The sequence below is a fragment of the Mustela putorius genome, unplaced genomic scaffold (assembly GCF_011764305.1).
Source record: "Mustela putorius furo isolate JIRA1106 unplaced genomic scaffold, ASM1176430v1.1 tig00000508_pilon_pilon_pilon, whole genome shotgun sequence".
Classification (NCBI taxonomy): Eukaryota; Metazoa; Chordata; class Mammalia; order Carnivora; family Mustelidae; genus Mustela; species Mustela putorius.
The window spans coordinates 6,532,714-6,554,340 of record NW_025421402.1 but is presented as its reverse complement, the minus strand read 5'-3'; the positions used below and the strand labels follow the sequence as shown (position 1 = coordinate 6,554,340).

Sequence of the window (21,627 nt, the reverse complement as noted above, 5' to 3'; positions counted from 1 at the left end):
TAAACGATTTTTAAAAGAGCTTCTTTTAAGCTCCTTTTGAGGGTTTTTGAAATCCTGAGGATATCAGCAGTTACTGCTTTGCACATTCCAAGAACTTGAACGTGTTCCAGCAGAGAACATGCCTGGGTTTATGAAAACAAATGAAAAGCAAGTCACAGCATTAACATTCCGTGGGAATGCAGGAAGAATCAGATTCAAACTCTGACACTGCTGGGGTTTGGGGTTGAATTTTCTCTTCTACCTTGCAAAATTTCTGAGGGGCGGAGCATCTGGTACTCCCTTTAATTCCCGAGTTGTGTTTCAATTTCCTTTTGAGCAAGTGCTTTCCTGCACTAATCAGATTTCGTAGAGGAAGAAAACTTGACATCGTGTGAGCACTCTCAGCAATTAAATGTACCCCTAAAAGACCTCAGAATGAGATTTCTAGGGGAGATCGTTTGGCTTATATTGTGGGCGGTTTGTGTTGCACAAGGTAAGAGTAAAAAAAGGCTTTTTTCTATATTATGAGACATTTGCTAACATGCTTTTCACAGTGGTAACAGGAATTTTGTCTAGAAAATGTGATTTAATTACTGTTCTATAGATTTGTGTGTGACTAGCTTTTGACATTAAGTTTTAAAAAATGTAAGTAGTTTATTTAAGTGATATTATTATTTATCATGGTTTTATTTAATGTACACACTCAAAAAGGGGTTTTTTTTAAGAGTTTATTCATTCACTTGAGAGAGAGAGAGAAGTAGAGGACAAGCAGGGGGAGAGGCAGAGGGAGAGGGAGAAGAAGACTCTGCTGAGCTGGAACCCCCCTACCCTCAACCCCACCCCCACCCTCTGGGGCTCCATCCCAGGACCTGGAGATCATGACCTAAGCCAAAGTCAGACGCTTAACCATCTGAACCTCCTAGGTGCTCTCAAAAAATGTTTTAATAAATGTTTTGAAAACTGTACTATATCATAATAATTTCCCTTCAAATCATCATAACTTATTTTGTTTGTTTAAAATTTTCACCAAAATGTTTTGTATGAAAGTGTTAAGAAGCATATGAACATATGTAGAACCAGAACAGAAATTAGAAGTCTTGTAGGCAAGCAAGCATTACTTGCTTGTCATTAGAATGAAAATATCACATAAGTGTGAAAAACTTGAACATGCAGTGTTTGTAACATCTAAGTTATTCTAACGGGTTTTTTTCCGATAGTGTATTTGAGATATATTCTAGAAGACCAGTCTTTAGAGTAGTGAATATGAATGTAGAAGTTTTCTTTCTGGTATCAGTAAGAAAATTACTAGATTTATATTAAATTTTAATTGTAACACTGCTTCTCAATAGATTAAGAAGTTTCTTTGGAGGAAATTTTGTTTCTAATTCATGATAGGCAACTAAATTATGTGATAATATTTGACTGGCATTTTTAAACCAAATCAGTTACCTATCATCCATAAATTTCGAAAACTTTTCACTAGGTCAACAAATTTTGATTAAATGCTTACTTCATGTCAGCCTCTAAGCATTGAGAAATGTTAGCAAATAACATAAAATCTCTCTCCTTGAGCATCTTTCTATCTAGAAAATCAAAGTAAAGATATCTCTTTCATTATATCCTTTAGTCATTCTTGTAAGGTTGATTTAAATGTGTTTAATTTTTTTCTAGGATAGAGATTTTTTTTTTCAGTTTCTCATTCTAATATGCTACTGCTTGATTTTTAGCTTGGAAATCTTATATCCAAACCTAGATATTCCATTATTCCCTGCACACATAAATATTACAATTAGTAAAATATTATTGTATTGACAAAGAGTTTCAGAACCCTGTTAATGCTATCAATCGTAGCAAACATCTTTCTTTTTTTTTCCTAAGGTTTTATTTATGTATTTGACAGAGAGAAAGAGCACAAGCAGGGGGAGTGCAGGGGGAGAGGGAGAAGCAGGCTCCAGGGTAAACAGGGAGCCCAGTGTGGGACTGGATCCCAGTCCTCTGGGATCATGCCTTGAGCAGAAGGCAAATGCATAACCAGGCGCCCCACAAACATCTTTTTCTTTACATAAGTGTTTTTTTGTCTTTCCTTTAACAGGAATAATTTCAGTGTCTCAATATTTACATACCGTTTGCTGAGGCTTTATGCAGATACCATTTGTCATATAAAGAAGACTTATTTTATTTCTAGTTGATGCTCAAAACTCAAGAATAGAGGGCAAGTTTAATTAAACTTTTTAAGTGATTACAAAATGGAATTAGAAATATTAAAATTGGGTGCTACAAAGTATGTAATAAAAATTAAATCGTAGTGATTTAAACTCCTTATGTAATTGATTCCAGCTGATTCATTTCATCTGTATTTTATATTTCATCAAAATGTGTTTAAATGTGATATCAGTTTCTGCTGGTTGAATACAGGTTTGAATATTTTCACAATCTGCTTTACTCAACCAGGTTTGACATTTTAGCATTTCATAAACGGCATCTGCTCTGTTTAAAGTGAACATTCTTCAAAAAATATTAGTCACCATTAAAGAGAAATAACAGCTGATAAGAAGAATTTATTGGCTCAAATTCTCAGAGACCAACTAATTCTGCTTTAATACAATAGGCTCTCTGCATTCCCATTCCATTTGTGTAGAAATATGAGTTACTTCCTTATAAAACATTGTGTTTGCAGGAGTCCCCACAGGCTGCTAAAAATCTGGTCAGATTTACAGGACAAAGTTGAGAATAATGTTCCCTTAAACATACTCTTTGAAATTAGCCACAGTCCAGAAATTCCTGACTTTATTTATTTGACAAACAGAGAAAGCCCAGAAATTCCTGTGAATAAAGTAAAACCCACTGAAAAATGTCCAAGTACACACTGGCTATTTTGTGTGGAGATATATGTATTTTCTAATTCGGGATGTTTAAGGTCAAAAAAGTTCTTTCGGGGCTTTAAATACATTATAGGTCAAAGGAAGAGAGATTCTCTTCTATTAGAAAGAGAAGGAAAAAAATTATGTATTGTTTCAAGTACAAGAAGGTTTCAAATTTGAGTTAACCCTAAAAAGGAAAAAATAATTGACATTATAAATCATAAGAATTAATTCTAAAATATCTTCTTTTATGAGGTTATATGTAAATACACAGTTAACTAATCCAGAAAACTTAAGGTAGAGGTTTTTAATCCAAAATTTTTAATCCAAAAATAACAAATATTTTGGATTAAAATTTTTAATCCAAAAATTTTAATCCAAAATTCTGTTTCAATTCCAATAAGAAAAAAAATAAGATTTCTCCTTCTTTCTTCACCAAAACCCCCCATTTTCATAGATAGTTGTGTGGTGCTTACCCATAGAGTGTGATTTAAAGCTGTGCATTGACCCAACTGTCTCTAGTATCCTCTCTTCTTCAAAAATTTGATATCACCAGACTCAACAAACCTGAAGTTTATGTGGAATGACAAATACTCTGAACAAATACTTTAGAAGAGTGAAAGCTAGTGTTCCTCACTGCAGTTCACTGTGAATTATCAAAGATGGTAAGTTCTCTGGAGCATTTCAGTGAGGAAAGGTAGAAAGGGAAGATGAGGGTGAAGAACTGGACTAAGCAAGTCTGGCACGTGGGGTATTCCTGAGGGGAGATCTAAGGAGAAGAGCCCATGAGAAGGGTCAGAGCAGATGCCCCAGAATGTCATGAGAGGAGGAGGTCAGCCGAAGCAAACCTTGTTTATTTTAAGGGTACACATGTCCAGAGAACGCGCATGCTACTCTTCTGCCTGCACGTAATGTTCAACTACAACTGAATTATTGAGTATCGCTGAAATTATTCTTAGCCAGAAGTAAGTTCCCAAATGACACACAAATTAGTAAAAGTCTTCATTTTTGGCCTTTGATTGCTAGGACTTGAGCCAAAGTCTAAATCAATTCACATTTCTTTGCTCAATCCCTGATTGTAGGACAGCCTTTGCACTTTTCCTTCTTCCCAGCAATGCCTCCCCCTCCTTACCCCACACACCATCCCCCACCTGCCCAGGCCTGTGAGATTCTTGCGAACCAATCTCTCCTGTGCTCACTTTACCCATTTAACAACTTTAACTGGTTTCAGATACCGTGCATAGAAAGGTCATGAAGTAATCGGGCAGGAAAAAGTGTTAACATTTCAGCTTAAAATTATAAGAAAACATTATAAAAATGGCTCAAAGAAATTATTGTAATAGAACAGAGAAAAAAATCACAAAAATAACAGAAGGAAAGGGGTAAAAATATTTGTTAGAACACTTCTATTTGCTTTGGCATTTTAACTCAGTGCACAAGTTTCTCAAACCTTGTTGACCAAAAATGTAATAGACAGAAAAGTGGTTACTGAAATGTTCACTTCATAGCTCCCAAAAGTTTTTATTTTTTTATTTTTTAAATAGTTTGCATTTTATAGATTTTATGTATTTATTTGACAGAGAGAAATCACAAGTAGATGGAGAGGCAGGCAGAGAGAGAGAGAGAGAGAAGCAGGCTCCCGGCTGAGCAGAGCCCAATGCGGGACTCGATCCCAGGATCCTGAGATCATGACCTGAGCCGAAGGCAGCAGCTTAACCCACTGAGCCACCCAGGCGCCCCACGTTTTTATTTTTTGAACTGACCTAAAATCATTCCTGACTTCAGAATTATAAATTAAAATTTAGGACATGTGGACAAGACATACAATGGAATTACAGATATCAGAGTTTCTTGAATTCATGCAGTACGGCTTTAAAATCACTAAACGTTTGTTCCCAAGTCTTATCTATTACATTTGCTACCATCCACTATGCTCTTTCCTAAGGTTGTCTACAATCTGCAGATGTAATGGAAAGGCTCCATGAGAATTCTCTAGTCATCCATTCATTTTCTTATTTCGTTTCTTTGTTCATTCAATGATCATTTTTTGAGTGACTGTTAAGTGCCAGGCCCTATGATCAGCATTTTCCAAAAGACCATTTTTAGTGGGGAAAACAAAAGGAATGGCTTTGGATTTTATTAACATGCTGTATTTTATCATATAAGGTATTATGATGGAGATAAGCAAAAAAAGAGAGAGAGAGAGTGAGAGTATAGGATCATTTAGAGGAGGCAAGAAACCCAAAGAGCAATGAGAGGATGGAGTGGGATAGGGTTGAGGAGTTGATTTGTAAGAGCCCGAATGGAGAGAGGGAAATAGGTCAGGGCCACGATGGCATCTTGGGTAGGCTTTGCAGGTTGAATAGGCGTTAACCAGATAAGTGTGATAGGAAGGAGGACATTTAAGACTGAAGAAACATCAGTTGGTGTACAACAGACTAACAGTAGATCTGCAAAAATGGGGGATTGAGATCAGCCCCCACATTTCTAAATCTTCCATCAATGACATTTCCACAAGTGCTGCAGGTGTAACTGGGTATAGTGTGTGTTGTTTTTCTTCTTTTTCTTTTTCAATACTTATCCTTCGAGATCGTCATGAGTATTATTCAGATGCAAATCATTCCTGCTACACAGTTTTTTGAATTATGTCACCCTCTGACCCAACTCCACTTTACAGCAACCAGTCGGTATAGACTAACTATTTTAAGAAGCTACCATTTTGACTTGAACAATCATTGGCATTGTTTTAGTTGATCCAAACACTACACATTCCAAGAAACTTGATTTCAGTGATGTATTCAAGTTGTATCCTGAGAGTAGCTTGTTTCAACCGTCTTTATCACATACTTGTTTTCTACCTGATTTCTTTTAGCTATTATCTGTTCTTCCATTTGCTTTTCATAACCCTGGAATTATCTTCATGGTATTTACACTGTTAAAATTTGAAGAAGAAATTGCATAATCATACTTCTAAATTTTAAACATATCACTTTACTTCTTCAAATGCTTTAATAATGCAAAATAATTTCTGTTTTCTCTAGAGTTATTTTTTAAAACTCCTTTTGTGCGAACCTGAGTGGCTCAGTCAGTTAAGCAACCACCTCTTGATTTCAGCTCAGGTCATGATCTCAGGATCATGGGATCAAACCCTGAACAGTGCTCTGCAGTCAGTACAGAGGGCCTGAGATGCTCTCTTCCCTCTACCCTTTCCCGACAACTCCCCACCCCAGCTCACATGTGCACACATGTGTGCTCCCTCTCTCTCTCAATAAATAAATAAATAAAATCTTTTTAAAAATTAAAATAAAAAATAAAAACTTTATTGCAATTGATGTTTTCTTTATACAAGTATATATATATTTGCCAAATACCTTTAATTATTTTCATGTTACTTGTAAAATACTTTGAATATGTTCTATTTTGAAAAGCTAATCATATATATATGCAAATATAACTAATATGCATATAAACCAATAAGAAGTTGGGAAAGAAATTTAACATAAAATATCTACTTTTGCTATTTCCATTTTGTCTATTTGATTTATATTTCCTAAATTGATTTTTGGTTTTCTTCTATAATATATTCCAATATTTACTAAATTTAAAATTAGGCTAGCCAAAACATAGTATCTCCTGTTATTTTTTTCCCAAAATTATTTTAGAAAAACAGAATAATTGTATGAAGAGAACAACTTTAGTCTACCAAAGCAATCTGGTACACATTTGATAAAGGTTTTTTAAAATATATAATTTTATTATGATTTATTTCACTTGATTAAGAATACTTATCAAATAACAGCTTATAGATACACCAATTTAAAAACAAGTAATTAACTCTTGTTATATGTTAATAATATCCCTTTAAAATTTGAAATTGGAGGGGCGCCTGAGTGGCTCAGTTGTTAAGCATCTGCCTTCAGCTCAGGTCATGATCCAGGGTCCTGGGATAGAGCCCCGCATCGGGCTCCTGGCTCCTGCTCCCACTCCCCACTTGTATTCCCTCTCTAGATGTCTCTTCTTCTCTGTCAAATAAAATTTTAAAAAAATTGAAATTGGAAAAATTAAATAAATGATAATTATTAAATTATCAAGGATAATTGTTTTTAACTTTAAGCAATTTTTTATAACTATGTCTCTCAAATGAAAGCAAAGTGAATGCTATTCCTATCCAATAGCCAAAACCATTCACACTCTTATTTATGGACAGAATAATTTTAAATTACAAAATCAGACCAAAAGAATAAAAAGTACATCCAGGTAGTGCTTTATAAATTTTTTTTAATTTAACTGTCATTTAAGTGACTACATAAACACATAAGTTGAAATATTTGTTGTTTAAACCTAAGACTTTAGAAAACTTAGTTCACTCATTAACTTAGAACTTGAGAAGTGAGATGCTATTCAGACAAAAAAAAATAGAATCATCAGCCAAGCCTTCCTTAAAATGCTTGTATGCCTTTGAAATATGTTTATGTTACTTATTTAATAAGCTTCCTGCCCTTCTCTTCAAAAACTGCCAATTTAGTTCAAGCAAATGTGGTTACTACACGTTCATGCCAACAGTTTGACTACACAGGCTGAAATTACTCCTTTTGTCTCCTTAAAAAAATTTTTTGAGAACACGGTTTAACTGAACTTGAACGCTTTTTTATCAATTCAAACAAAAATTATGTTGTAAGATTCACTTAATTCTTCTTTTTTAAGAGTTTATTTATTTATTTGACAGAGACTGAGAGATCATAAGTGGGCAGAGAGGCAGGTGAGAGAGAGGGGGAAGCAGGCTCTCCACTGAGCAGAGAGCCCCATGCGGGGCTGGATCCCACGATGCTGGGATCATGACCTGAACCCAAGGCAGAGGCTTAACCCACTGAGCCACCCAGGCCCCCTTTGCCTAATTCTTGTTAGAACACAAGATAGTGAATCATTATCAGCTCGTTATGACATGAACTGATAATGCTCAGTGTATTGAAGATTAGAACCAAAGCAGACAGGAGGTGAATTTGAAGTTAGAGGATCTGAGTATTATTGAGAATTGATCCTTCTGTAAAACAGGATGGAGATGGTCGTTCTTCTCAGGGAGCTTACATTTTGATGGCAGGATAGATGAAATCCTTATAAAAACATTATGAATAATAATTATGAATCGTGAACTATGTTGGGAAGGAAATAAAGTAGGGGCTGAGGGAAAACAGAGATGGGGTAGTGGGGTAAGAGCCTTTGGCTGGGCTGGTCTGAACTGGGTCACTTTGAAGAAATAATATTTGAGCAGAACCTGAAAGATGAGACAAAGGCAACCACCAAAAGTCTCCAGTGCACGTGTTGCAAGAGAGAAAACAACCCAAAGATGTACAGGAAAAAAATACATTTGAGATGCTGGACAAAACATGAAGAAACCAGGGAGGCTTTGGCACAGTGAATATGTGGTAGAGGAAACAAGATGATCCCAGAGAGAATGGCAAGAGCCAGATAGGGGGTTCCCAGGGCAGAGTAAGGAGTTTGGAATGTCTTACACGTTAAAGGGAAAGTCACCAAAGAATTTTAAACACAGGAGCGGTGTGACCAATTTTGCAGTAACTCCTGTGTAGCCCTGTGGGGAATGCGAGGACGGAGGCTTGGAGACTGGTTAGCAGGCTGTTTCCCAGTCAAGGTGGCAAAGGATCATAATCAGAGCTGAGATTCTGGAGATGGCAGTAGAAGGATGGACAAATAGGGGGTGGTGATGCCGTTTTCTTACAGTCAAGAGCTGCCATTTAAAATTCATGGAAATTCTTACAAATTACTTGAAGTAAAAAGACTAATCGATAGGAGAACTCTTCCTCTGTAGTAAACATACATAACAGGAAATACCATGAGAAGGTGGTAGGAAGATGACATCAAAGAGATATGTCCTTGTCTTTTATATCTGGTTGCTAAAAGCAGTTAATAAAGTTGAAATTAATAAAATTGAAAGATCAAGAATTATCTTGAAATACAACCAAGAGGGAATGCATTTGCCTCAGGCTAGCTAATGGGCTGACCCCATGTGTATGTGTCTGTGTATTGATTGCTGTTTTGTGGTTGGATTATGCCTTTGGTAGATGCGTTATTTAAAAAAAAAAAAAAAAAAAAAACTAAGAGGAAGCTGCTTGGCACAGCCCATTAAGCGCCTCGCTGTGGGTTTGGACTCAGGTCATCATCTCAGGGTCCTGAGATCAAGCCCTCTGTGGAGTTCAGAGCTCAGCATAAAGTCAGGTTAACACTCTGTCCTTCACTTCTTCAGCCCCTCCCCCTTCCCATCCCACCTCCTCCCCACCCCATGCAAGCCTGTGCTCCTTTGCTTTCTCTATCAAATAAATAAATCCTTTAAAAACTAATAATTTAAGTTGAGTAAATTAATTGATAAAAAAAACTTTATTACTCTTCCCTTGCATTAACTTAGTAGGATAGGAACTAATTCTATCAAAATGTTAATATACTAATGAAAAATATTTCTGTATGCACAATATAGCATCATATTTGAAATTTAACTAATTTATTTTTCCAGTAATCTTTATGCCATGAGGTGGATCTGAATTTCTAAACTGAAAAGCACACATATTAGCCTGTAGCCAAGCATAAAATTTTCATATCAAAACATGAAGACTAAATTTAAAACAAACAACAACAAAGATCTGGCTGGAGGGGCAGAAACGCCGAAGAGGGAGTTTGCATGGTTTTATAATAGGGCATCAGCACCATCTAGTGGAGAAAAAGTACGTTTACCTAAATCTAAAAATCAAAACTATACTGTGGAATCATTTATTAAAAGTTCCCATGGAGGTTCCTCAAAATGTTGAAAATAGAGCTCCCTATGACCCAGCAATTGCACTATTGGGTATTTACCCTAAAGATACAAACGTAGTGATCCAAAGGGGCACGTGCACCCGAATGTTTATAGCAGCAATGTCCACAATAGCGAAACTATGGAAAGAACCTAGATATCCATCAACAGATGAATGGATCAAGAAGATGTGGTATATATACACAATGGAATACTATGCAGCCATCAAAAGAAATGAAATCTTGCCATTTGCGACAACATGGATGGAACTAGAGCGTATCATGCTTAGCGAAATAAATCCAGCAGAGAAAGACAACTATCATATGATCTCCCTGATATGAGGAAGTGGTGATGCAACATGGGGGCTTAAGTGGGTAGGAGAAGAATCAATGAAACAAGATGGGATTGGGAGGGAGACAAACCATAAGTGACTCTTAATCTCACAAAACAAACTGAGGGTTGCTGGGGGGAGGGGGTTTGGGAGAAGGGGGTGGGATTATGGACATTGGGGAGGGTATGTGCTTGGGTGAGTGCTGTGAAGTGTGTAAACCTGGTGATTCACAGACCTGTACCCCTGGGATAAAAATATATGTTTATAAAAAATAAAAAATTAATTAAAAAAAAAAAGTTCCCTAACACATCTTCTTGATCCATTCATCTGTTGATGGACATCTAGGTTCTTTCCATAGTTTGGCTATTGTGGAAAAAAAAATAAAATAAAAGTTCCCTAACATAAATGTGCTAAAAATTTGCTAAAACATCAAAGAAAAATGAATGTATATGAAAACCGACACAGGTATTATTTACGACACAAAATACAGTTTTATATGGAGCTTCTATGAAATGATAAACACTTTCACAATGAATATGTTCCATGATGGGATTCAGCTCGGTTGGTTATTTGCCCCTTGCCTTTTAAAAAGAAATTCTAGAATGGACCGTTAAGCCATTGTCATAAAACCAAGTAGAGAAAGGACTTTAGCAATTAAAGTAATGCTAATAAATATGTATGGTGACCAGTATTATTGAATTTCCCATTTTTATTTTTCATCTAAATTCAATCAGCCAACATACAGTACATCATCAGTGTTCAATGATCCATCAGTTGCATAAAGCAGCCAATGATCATCACATCACGTGTCCTCCTTAATGCTCATCACCCATGTACCCCATCCCCCATCCCACCTCCCTTCTGTAACCCCCAATTTGTTTCCAAGAGTCAAGAGCCTCTCGTGTTTTTTTTTTTTCCTCTCTCTGACTCTTTCCCATTCAGTTGTCCCTTCCTTCCCCCATGGTCCCCTGCACTGTTCCTTATGTTCCACATATGAATGAAACTATATGATAATAATCTTTCTCTGATTGACTTATTTCACTTAGGGTAATACCCTCCAGCTGCATCCATGTCAGTGCAAGTGGTAGGTATTCATCCTTTCTGGTGGCTGAGTAGTATCCCATGCATATATAAACCATATCTTCTTTATCCATTCATCTGTTGAAGGACATCTCGGCTCCTTCCACAGATCGGCCATTGTGGACATTGCTGCTATGAACACTGGGGTGCAGGTGTCCCTTCTTTTCACTACATCTGTATTTTGGGATTAAATAACCTGTAGTGCAAATGCTGGGTCCTAGGGTCGCTCTATCTTCAACTTTTTAAGGACCCTCCATCCGTTTTCCACAGTGGCTGCACCAGCTTGCATTCCCACCAACAGTGCATGAGGGTTCCACATCCTCACCAACACCGTTGTTTCCTGTGTTGTTAATCTTAGCCATTCTGACAGGTGTGAGGTGATATCTCATTGTGGTTTTGATTTGTATTTCCCTGATGACGAGTGATGTTGAGCATCTTTTTAAGTGTCTCATAGCCATCTGTACGTCTTCTTTGGAAAAATGCTTCTTCATGTCTCCTGCTCATTTCTCGATGGATTATTTGTTCCTTGGGTGTTGGGTTTGATAAGTTCTTTATATATTTTGGGTGCTAACCCTTTTCCAGAGGTGTTATTTGCACATAACTTTTCCCATTCTGAAGGTTGCCTTTTAATTTTGATTGTTTCCTTCACTGTGCAAAAGTTTTTTATCTGATGAAGTCGCAATATTTCATTTTTTCTATTGTTTCCCTTTCCTCTGGAGATCTGTCTAGTAAGAATTTGCTAGGTCAAAGAGGTTGTTGTCTGTTGTCTCCTCTAGCATTTTGGTGGTTTCCTGTCTCACACTTAGGTCTTTCATCTATTTTGAATTTATTTCTGTGTGTGGTGTAAGGAAATGGTCCAGTTTTACTCTTTTGCATGTGGCTGTCCAGTGTTCCCATTTGTTGAAGATACCGTTGTTTTTCCATTGGATATTCTTTTCTGCTTTGTTAAAGATTAGTTGACCTTATAGTTGTGGGCCCATTTGGGGAGTTTTATTTTGTTCCATTGATTGATCTATGTATCTGTTTTTGTACCAGTACTAATCTGTATGGATGGCTATAGGTTTGTAATACAGCTTGAAGTCCAGAATTGTGACGCCTCCAGCTTTGCTTTTCTTTTTTAAAATTCCTTTGGCTATTTGGGGTCTTTTGTGCTTCCATGCAAACTTTAGGATAGGTTGTCCTAGCTCTGTGAAAAATGCTGGTGGTATTTTGATAGGGATTGCTTTAAATGTGTAGACTGCTTTGAGTAGTAGAGACATCTTAACAGTATTTGTTTTTCCGATCCATGAGCATGAAATGTTTTTCCAAATTTTTGTGTCATCTTCACATTCTTTCATCAGTGTTCTATAGTTTTCAGAGTACAGATCTTTCACCTCTTTGGTAAAGTTTATTCCTAGGTATCAGATGGGGTTTGGTGCCATTATAAATGGGATCAATTCTTTGATTTCTCTTTCTGCTACCTCATTATGGGTGTATTAAAATGCAAGAGATTTCTGTATGTTGACTTTGTCTCCTGCAACTTCTGTGAATCGTGTATCATTTCTAGCAATTTTTTAGTGGCGTTTTAAGGGTTTCTACATGGAGTATCATGTCATCTGCAAATAGTGAAAATTTGACTTCTTCCTTCCCCATGTGAATTCCCTTTTAGTTGTTGTTTTCTGATTGCTGAAAGCTATGACTTCTAGTACTATGTTGAATAACAATGGTGAGAATGGATATCCCTGTATTGTGCCTGGTGGTAGAGGAAAAGCTCTCAGTTTTCCCCATTGAGAATTATATTACACGTGGGTTTTCATATTCAGGCTTTATGATGTTGCAATACATTCCCTGTATCCCTACTTTATTGAGGATATTTATCAAGAATGGTTACTCTAATTTGTCAAATGTTTATTTTTAGACAAAAATGCCAGGACTGAGGAGGAATTCATCCCAAAAGAAAGAATAAGAAAAGTCACGGGGGCAGGAAATGCTGCCAGCCCTCTCCCTTGTCCCTGGAAAGGGGAGTTCGTGCTCACTGCTGCCTGGGAAGCCCTCACAAAAGAGGGAACAGTCTCCCCTTATGTGTTCCAGATTTCCCTCAGATCCTGTCTTGACCCTGACTGTATCTGGGCTGTCTGCCTGCCCAGCAGCACAGTGCACCTGTGTTCTATCCAAGACAGGCCAGCTGAGTTTTAGAACTCAAAACTTTAGCGACCTGGCATGGTGCAGACCCATGCTGGTCCTCTGCAGGAAGGTCTCACCATGCAGGGACTGATGCACGTTTATCCCAGAAGGGCAATCACACCAAAGCACAAGGGCATGGTAGTTTGGAGACAAGTGTGTCAAAGAACCAGTGTTTGGGTTAGCTGCTCTCAGCAGGTGTCTTGGGAAATGGTGCCTGTTTTTTCTCCCAGAGAGACAATGAACGGCACCTCTCCCAGATGTGCTTCAAGAGGAGGGAACAGTCTCTCCCAGAACATCCCAGCGGATCCTCAGACTGCATCTTCTGCCCCCAGACTATCTGCCCTCCTTCTCCGCAGGACCACTGCAGGGCCCTCAGGGCTCAGCACTGGTCCTACTGCAGACTTCGAAAACTCTAGTCTTTGAACCCACTGGTTGTAAAATCTCACAAAAATCAGCCCCTCTCTTTTTCCCAGTCAATGCCTTTGGGGATGTGTTTTCCTTGTGCACTCCCCGGTGTGCTCCTCTCTCTCTCATTCCCTCTTTCTTTCTCCTGTTTCTCTCCATGACCAGGGCTCCCCTCCACAGTACCTGTGATCCATTTCTCCCCTAAATCCAGTCTCCGCACCTCCTACCTTCCATGATGTGGCCCCTTCTCTCCCTAGTTGTGCAGTTTATCAATATGCAGGTCGATTTGGTGGGTGTTCAGAATGATTTGATATTTCTCCAGCTGTGTGTAAGGGATGAGGCAAGCCCAGGGTCTTCCTACCACCCTGCCATCTTAGCTCTTCCTGTCGTCATTCTAGTAGCAAGGGTACTTATACCCAAATTAAACAGCAGGAAGTATTAAAAATATTAGCAGTTACACTCAGTAGGCATGAGCTTCCTATTAACATCCTGTGATCTCTTTATATGTCAGTTAATTTTTGCAAAATAAGAATCATACTCTATATGCAGATTCTGTTAGTTTAATACATTTATTGTGAGATATAAGATGTAAGAGTGAATAAAATATGAAGGTACTGTGTTACAAATATAACATATCACCCATATCAACACATAGAACATTCCCAGTATCCCAGAAAATCCCAGTGGCTTTCTATTGTGTCAGTAGCCCTAACTTTCCTCTAGAAGAAAACATTTTCTTAATACTTCTGGTAATTACACTTTTGTTCTTCTTTAATAGCTTCACAGCCCATGGACACATCCCTAATATATATGTTTGTTCTTGAATTTTATATAGGTGAAATCATCCTATAATATCAATGTACCTATGTGCCGTTTTAGTGCATGTGATCATTGTTTTATCGCTTCATGTCATTTTGTAGCATTGGTGTACTATTCCATTGCACAAATACATCATAATTTTTTATCCACTCAACTATTGATAGATACTGTGAAGTTGTTTTCACGTTTAGCTATTAAAAAATCATATTCTGTAAATACCATCGCACATGAAACCTAGTTGGCATGGGTGCTATATGTGACATGTGCTCTCAGTGACATATTCCTAGAAGTAAAACTGCTAAGTAATAACCAATGCATGTTTTCAACTTCACTGCAAGTTGCTAAACTCTTTGCTGTTGCGGTGGTTCCCATTTTCCTTTGGACCAGTAGTTCCTAATGCTCCACATTATTTTCAAATAGTGGGATTTTTAGACTTTCTAAACCAATGCCATGTTGTTTTATTCATGGTTTATTACGGTTTTCATTTTCATTTTCAGTTTGAGCAATTTTTCATCAGTTTACTAATCACTTGCATTTTCTCATTGGAGAAATACTTGTTTAGATCCTTCACCATTATCCTTTTTTCCCCCTAACTTTTTCAGGTATTAATAGCAAGGTTCTCCTTGCATGTTGTGTGGAAATGGTTGGGGAAGCCAACTAGTTCTCCAAACTGAGCCTAGAGGGGGGTTTTGACATATTTTTGTTATGGGACTGTTAAGGTTTGTTTTGTTTTGTTCTAAAGATTTTATTTTTAAGTAATCTCTTCACACAATGTAGGGCTTGAACCTACAACCCCAAGATCAGGAGTCACATGCCCTACAAACTGAACCAGGACTCAAGGTTTTTGAAATCTCCTGGCAATAGCGATATCCTCCCTCCTGAAAGATTGCCGCTTCTACCCACTCAGGGGAAGGACTGAAAATCTGTCCAGAGCCAGACCCCTTCCTGCACTACCTGAGGTCATAGTGCAGGCCTTTTGTGGACAGGGCTCCTGGATGGAAAGTTCAGGAATTCTGCTTCAGTTTCATCCCACAAATTTTGATATATATCATATTTTCAATATTGTTTAGTGCAAGTTGTAGTCTAATATGTATTGTGATTTCTTCTTAACCCAAGAGTAATTTAGAAGAGTTCCTTAACTTCAAAACTTATGAGATTATTCCAGTTATTTTCTGTATAAGGTGTGCTCTTAGGGTGATTTCAATCTTTTGAAATTTGTTGAGCCTTGCTTATAGTCTATTTTGGTGAACATTCCATGTGCACTTGGAATGAATCTGTAGCTGCAGATGATGAAGGTTGCATTCTATCCATATGTAAAAGGTCGATTTGGGGGTGCCTGGGTGCCTCAGTGGGTTAAGCCGCTGCCTTCGGCTCAGGTCATGATCTCAGGGTCCTGGGATCGAGTCCCACATCAGGCTCTCTGCTCAGCGGGGAGCCTGCTTCCCTCTCTCTCTCTCTCTCTGCCTGCCTCTCCGTCTACTTGTGATTTCTGTCAAATAAATAAATAAAATCTTTAAAAAAAAAAAAAGGTCGATTTGGTTGATAATGTTCATATATTTGGGGTGCCTGGGTGGCTCTGTTGGTTAAGTGTCTGACTCTTGATTTCAGCTCAGGTCATGATCTCAGGGTCATGAGATTGAGCTCCACATAAGCTACCGTGCTGAGTGTGTAGCTTGCTTAGGATTCTTTTTTTTTTTTTAATAATTTTTTATTTTTTATAAACATATATTTTTATCCCCAGGGGTACAGGTCTGTGAATCACCAGGTTTACACACTTCACAGCACTCACCCAAGCACATACCCTCCCCAATGTCCATAATCCCACCCCCTTCTCCCAAACCCCCTCCCCCCAGCAACCCTCAGTTTGTTTTGTGAGATTAAGAGTCACTTATGGTTTGTCTCCCTCCCAATCCCATCTTCTTTCATTTATTCTTCTCGTACTCACTTAAGCCCCCATGTTGCATCACCACTTCCTCATATCAGGGAGATCATATGATAGTTGTCTTTCTCTGCTGGATTTATTTCGCTAAGCATGATACGCTCTAGTTCCATCCATGTTGTCGCAAATGGCAAGATTTCATTTCTTTTGATGGCTGCATAGTATTCCATTGTGTATATATACCACATCTTCTTGATCCATTCATCTGTTGATGGACATCTAGGTTCTTTCCATAGTTTGGCTATTGTGGACATTGCTGCTATAAACATTCGAGTACACGTGCCCCTTTGGATCACTACGTTTGTATCTTTAGGGTAAATACCCAATAGTGCAATTGCTGGGTCATAGGGCAGTTCTATTTTCAACATTTTGAGGAACCTCCATGCTGTTTTCCAGAGTGGCTGCACCAGCTTGCATTCCCACCAACAGTGTAGGAGGGTTCCCCTTTCTCCGCATCCTCGCCAGCATCTGTCATTTCCTGACTTGTTGATTTTAGCCATTCTGACTGGTGTGAGGTGATATCTCATTGTGGTTTTGATTTGTATTTCCCTGATGCCGAGTGATATGGAGCTTTTTCATGTGTCTGTTGGCCATCTGGATGTCTTCTTTGCAGAAATGTCTGTTCATGTCCTCTGCCCATTTCTTGATTGGATTATTTGTTCTTTGGGTGTTGAGTTTGCTAAGTTCTTTATAGATTCTGGACACTAGTCCTTTATCTGATATGTCGTTTGCAAATATCTTCTCCCATTCTGTCAGTTGTCTTTTGATTTTGTTAACTGTTTCCTTTGCTGTGCAAAAGCTTTTGATCTTGATGAAATCCCAATAGTTCATTTTTGCCCTTGCTTCCCTTGCCTTTGGCGTTGTTCCTAGGAAGATGTTGCTGCGGCTGAGGTCGAAGAGGTTGCTGCCTGTGTTCTCCTCAAGGATTTTGATGGATTCCTTTCGCACATTGAGGTCCTTCATCCATTTTGAGTCTATTTTCGTGTGTGGTGTAAGGAAATGGTCCAATTTCATTTTTCTGCATGTGGCTGTCCAATTTTCCCAGCACCACTTATTGAAGAGGCTGTCTTTTTTCCATTGGACATTCTTTCCTGCTTTGTCGAAGATTAGTTGACCATAGAGTTGAGGGTCTATTTCTGGGCTCTCTATTCTGTTCCATTGATCTATGTGTCTGTTTTTGTGCCAGTACCATGCTGTCTTGATGATGACAACTTTGTAATAGAGCTTGAAGTCCGGAATTGTGATGCCACCAACGTTGGCTTTCTTTTTCAATATCCCTTTGGCTATTCGAGGTCTTTTCTGGTTCCATATAAATTTAAGAATTATTTGTTCCATTTCTTTGAAAAAGATGGATGGTACTTTGATAGGAATTGCATTAAATGTGTAGATTGCTTTAGGTAGCATAGACATTTTCACAATATTTATTCTTCCAATCCAGGAGCATGGAACATTTTTCCATTTCTTTGTGTCTTCCTCAGTTTCTTTCATGAGTACTTTATAGTTTTCTGAGTATAGATTCTGTGTCTCTTTGGTTAGGTTTATTCCTAGGTATCTTATGGTTTTGGGTGCAATTGTAAATGGGATTGACTCCTTAATTTCCCTTTCTTCTGTCTTGCTGTTGATGTAGAGAAATGCAACTGATTTCTGTGCATTGATTTTATATCCTGTCACTTTACTGAATTCCTGTATAAGTTCTAGCAGTTTTGGAGTGGAGTCTTTTGGGTTTTCCACATATAGTATCATATCATCTGCGAAGAGTGATAATTTGACTTCTTCTTTGCCAATTTGGATGCCTTTAATTTCCTTTTGTTGTCTGATTGCTGAGGCTAGGACCTCTAGTACGATGTTGAATAGCAGTGGTGATAATGGACATCCCTGCCGTGTTCCTGACCTTAGCGGAAAAGCTTTCAGTTTTTCTCCATTGAGAATGATATTTGCGGTGGGTTTTTCATAGATGGCTTTGATGATATTGAGGTATGTGCCCTCTATCCCTACACTTTGAAGAGTTTTGATCAGGAAGGGATGCTGTACTTTGTCAAATGCTTTTTCAGCATCTATTGAGAGTATCATATGGTTCTTGTTCTTTCTTTTATTGATGTGTTGTATCACATTGACTGATTTGAGGATGTTGAACCAACCTTGCAGCCCTGGAATAAATCCTACTTGGTCGTGGTGAATAATCTTTTTAATGTACTGTTGAATCCTATTGGCTAGTATTTTATTGAGTATTTTTGCATCTGTGTTCATCAAGGATATTGGTCTATAGCCCATCTATATGTTGCCTCCAAGAAACTCATTTTAAGCCCGAAGACACCTCCAGATTTAAAGTGAGGGGGTGGAAAAGAATTTACCATGCTAATGGACATCAGAAGAAAGGTGGAGTGGCAATCCTTATATCAGATCAATTAGATTTTAAGCCAAAGACTATAATAAGAGATGAGGAAGGACACTATATCATACTCAAAGGGTCTGTCCAACAAGAAGATTTAACAATTTTAAATATCTATGCCCCCAATGTGGGAGCAGCCAACAATATAAACCAATTAATAACAAAATCAAAGAAACACATCAACAAGAATACTATAATAGTAGGGGACTTTAACACTCCCCTCACTGAAATGGACAGATCATCCAAGCAAAAGATAAACAAGGAAATAAAGTCCTTAAACGACACACTGGACCAGATGGACATCACAGATATATTCAGAACATTTCATCCCAAAGCAACAGAATACACATTCTTCTCTAGTGCACATGGAACATTCTCCAGAATAGATCACATCCTCAGTCCTAAATCAGGACTCAACCGGTATCAAAAGATTGGGATCATTCCCTGCATATTTTCAGACCACAATGCTCTAAAGCTAGAACTCAACCACAAAAGGAAGTTTGAAAAGAACCAAAATACATGGAGACTAAACAGCATCCTTCTAAAGAATGAATGGGTCAACCGGGAAATTAAAGAAGAATTGAAAAAAATCATGGAAACAAATGATAATGAAAATACAACGGTTCAAAATCTGTGGGACACAACAAAGGCAGTCCTGAGAGGAAAATATATAGCGGTACAAGCCTTTCTCAAGAAACAAGAAAGGTCTCAGGTACACAATCTAACCCTACACCTAAAGGAGCTGGAGAAAGAACAAGAAAGAAACCCTAAGCCCAGCAGGAGAAGAGAAATCATAAAGATCAGAGCAGAAATCAATGAAATAGAAACCAAAAAAACAATAGAACAAATCAACGAAAGTAAGAGCTGGTTCTTTGAAAGAATTAATAAAATTGATAAACCCCTGGCCCGACTTATCAAAAAGAAAAGAGAAAGGACCCAAATAAATAAAATCATGAATGAAAGAGGAGAGATCACAACTAACACCAAGGAAATACAAACTATTATAAGAACATACTATGAGCAACTCTACGGCAATAAATTTGACAATCTGGAAGAAATGGATGCATTCCTAGAAACATATAAACTACCACAACTGAACCAGGAAGAAATAGAAAGCCTGAACAGACCCATAACCAGTAAGGAGATTGAAACAGTCATTAAAAATCTCCAAACAAACAAAAGCCCAGGGCCAGACGGCTTCGCGGGGGAATTCTACCAAACATTTAAAGAAGAACTAATTCCTATTCTCCTGAAACTGTTCCAAAAAATAGAAATGGAAGGAAAACTTCCAAACTCATTTTATGAGGCCAGCATCACCTTGATCCCAAAACCAGACAAGGATCCCACCAAAAAAGAGAGCTTGCTTAGGATTCTTGCTTAGAATTCTTTTTCTCTCTCCCCTCCCCCTTCCACTCACTCTCATTCTCCTTCTCCCTCGTGTAACAAAAAAAAAAAAAAAAAAAAAAGTTCATATCCTTATTTGTCTATCTCCTTGTCTATCAAATACTTGGAGACGTGTATTTAAATCTCAAGCCATGAGATTTGTTACTTTTCTTACTTCTGTTCTATCTTGAAGACATATTACTAGGTTTATGTACAGGGGTATGCTGGCAAGTATATAACAATCAACTATGTAAAAAAGAGTCTTGATTTGTAAAATTTTCCAGCACTCAATGTGTTAATACACATGATATGGTCAATTTCCAGTTATCAATATGATATCACTCAATTCTTCATTGGGAAGAGATGTTTATAATTATCTCCTGTGAGTTGGTATGAGCCAACTCCAGCAATCATTCTAAATGTTCATACACATTTAGAATTATTGCATCTTTCTGTTCAAATGGTTCTTTTATTATTGTGAAAAGCCCCTCTTTTATCTATCAATACATTCTGCCTTCAATTATTATTTGCCTGAAATTATATATTAACCCTCTCTTTTTTGGCTAACATTTTCATAGAGTATTAGTTTCCATCATTTACTTTCAAATTATCTGTCCCATTTTTTAAGGATTTATTTATTTATATGAGAAAGAGAACCCTAGCAGGGGAAGGGACAAAGGGAGAGAATATCCAGGCAGACTCCTGCTGAGCAGGAAGCCCAGCAGGAGGCTGGTCCCCAGGAGCCATGAGATCAGGTTCTGACCTGAATCCAAGTCAGATGCTTGACCAACAGAGCCACCCATGAGCCCAGGTTCCATTTTATTAAAAGTAATCAGCATATACTTCAGTTTTATTTTCTGTTTTTCTCCAGTCAATTAATTTATACCTCCAATTAATTTATACCCTAACGGGGGCGGTAATCCATTTACAGTTATTGTAATTACTAATACAGTTAAGCTCAAGTCGAACATACTGCTATTTATTTTTTACGTCATGTCTTTGTTCTTCTATTCCACCTCTCCTGCCTTTTAAAAATGTTAATCAAATATTCTTTACTACCTCACTATATCATTTCCATTAGCTATATAACTCTTAATGTTTTACAATAAGCATACTCAAATTATTACAGTTCACCCTTAATCGATACTTTCACTACATTCTAAACTATGGAAACATTAAATCCATTTAACTTCATTTGTTATCTCTTGGCATTTTTGTTATTATTTTTATGTATTATACTCCTGAAACTTTTTGCTAACACTCTAAGACGTTGTTATTGATTTTAAACGAAGGCTTTTTAAAATTTTGTTAAAATATACATAGCACATTTTTTATTATTTATCAGTAGTCTTTTTATTAATCCATATGTTTATTTTCTTCAGTTCTGCTCATTTACTGTTACCCTTTTTTTTATTAAATTAATTTATTTAATTTCAGAAAAACAGTATTCATCATTCTTTCACCACACCCAGTGCTCCA

The 21,627-nt window shown here is 37.5% G+C and overlaps 1 protein-coding gene across 2 annotated transcripts in view; it reads left to right on the top strand.

Annotated features, from left to right (window-relative positions):
- The first annotated feature begins 200 nt into the window (after positions 1-200).
- The window catches only part of LOC101691226 (complement factor H), a 78,566-nt gene continuing 57,139 nt past the window's right edge, over positions 201-21,627 (top strand). Inside the window, exon 1 of one of the 2 annotated variants that reach the window (XM_045081134.1) lies at positions 201-472. In XM_045081134.1, coding sequence (XP_044937069.1) covers positions 415-472 — 58 coding nt within the window. In that variant the 5' untranslated portion in view covers positions 201-414. The remainder of the gene's footprint in view (positions 473-21,627) is intronic. The other variant, XM_004756469.3, reaches the window with a different exon arrangement.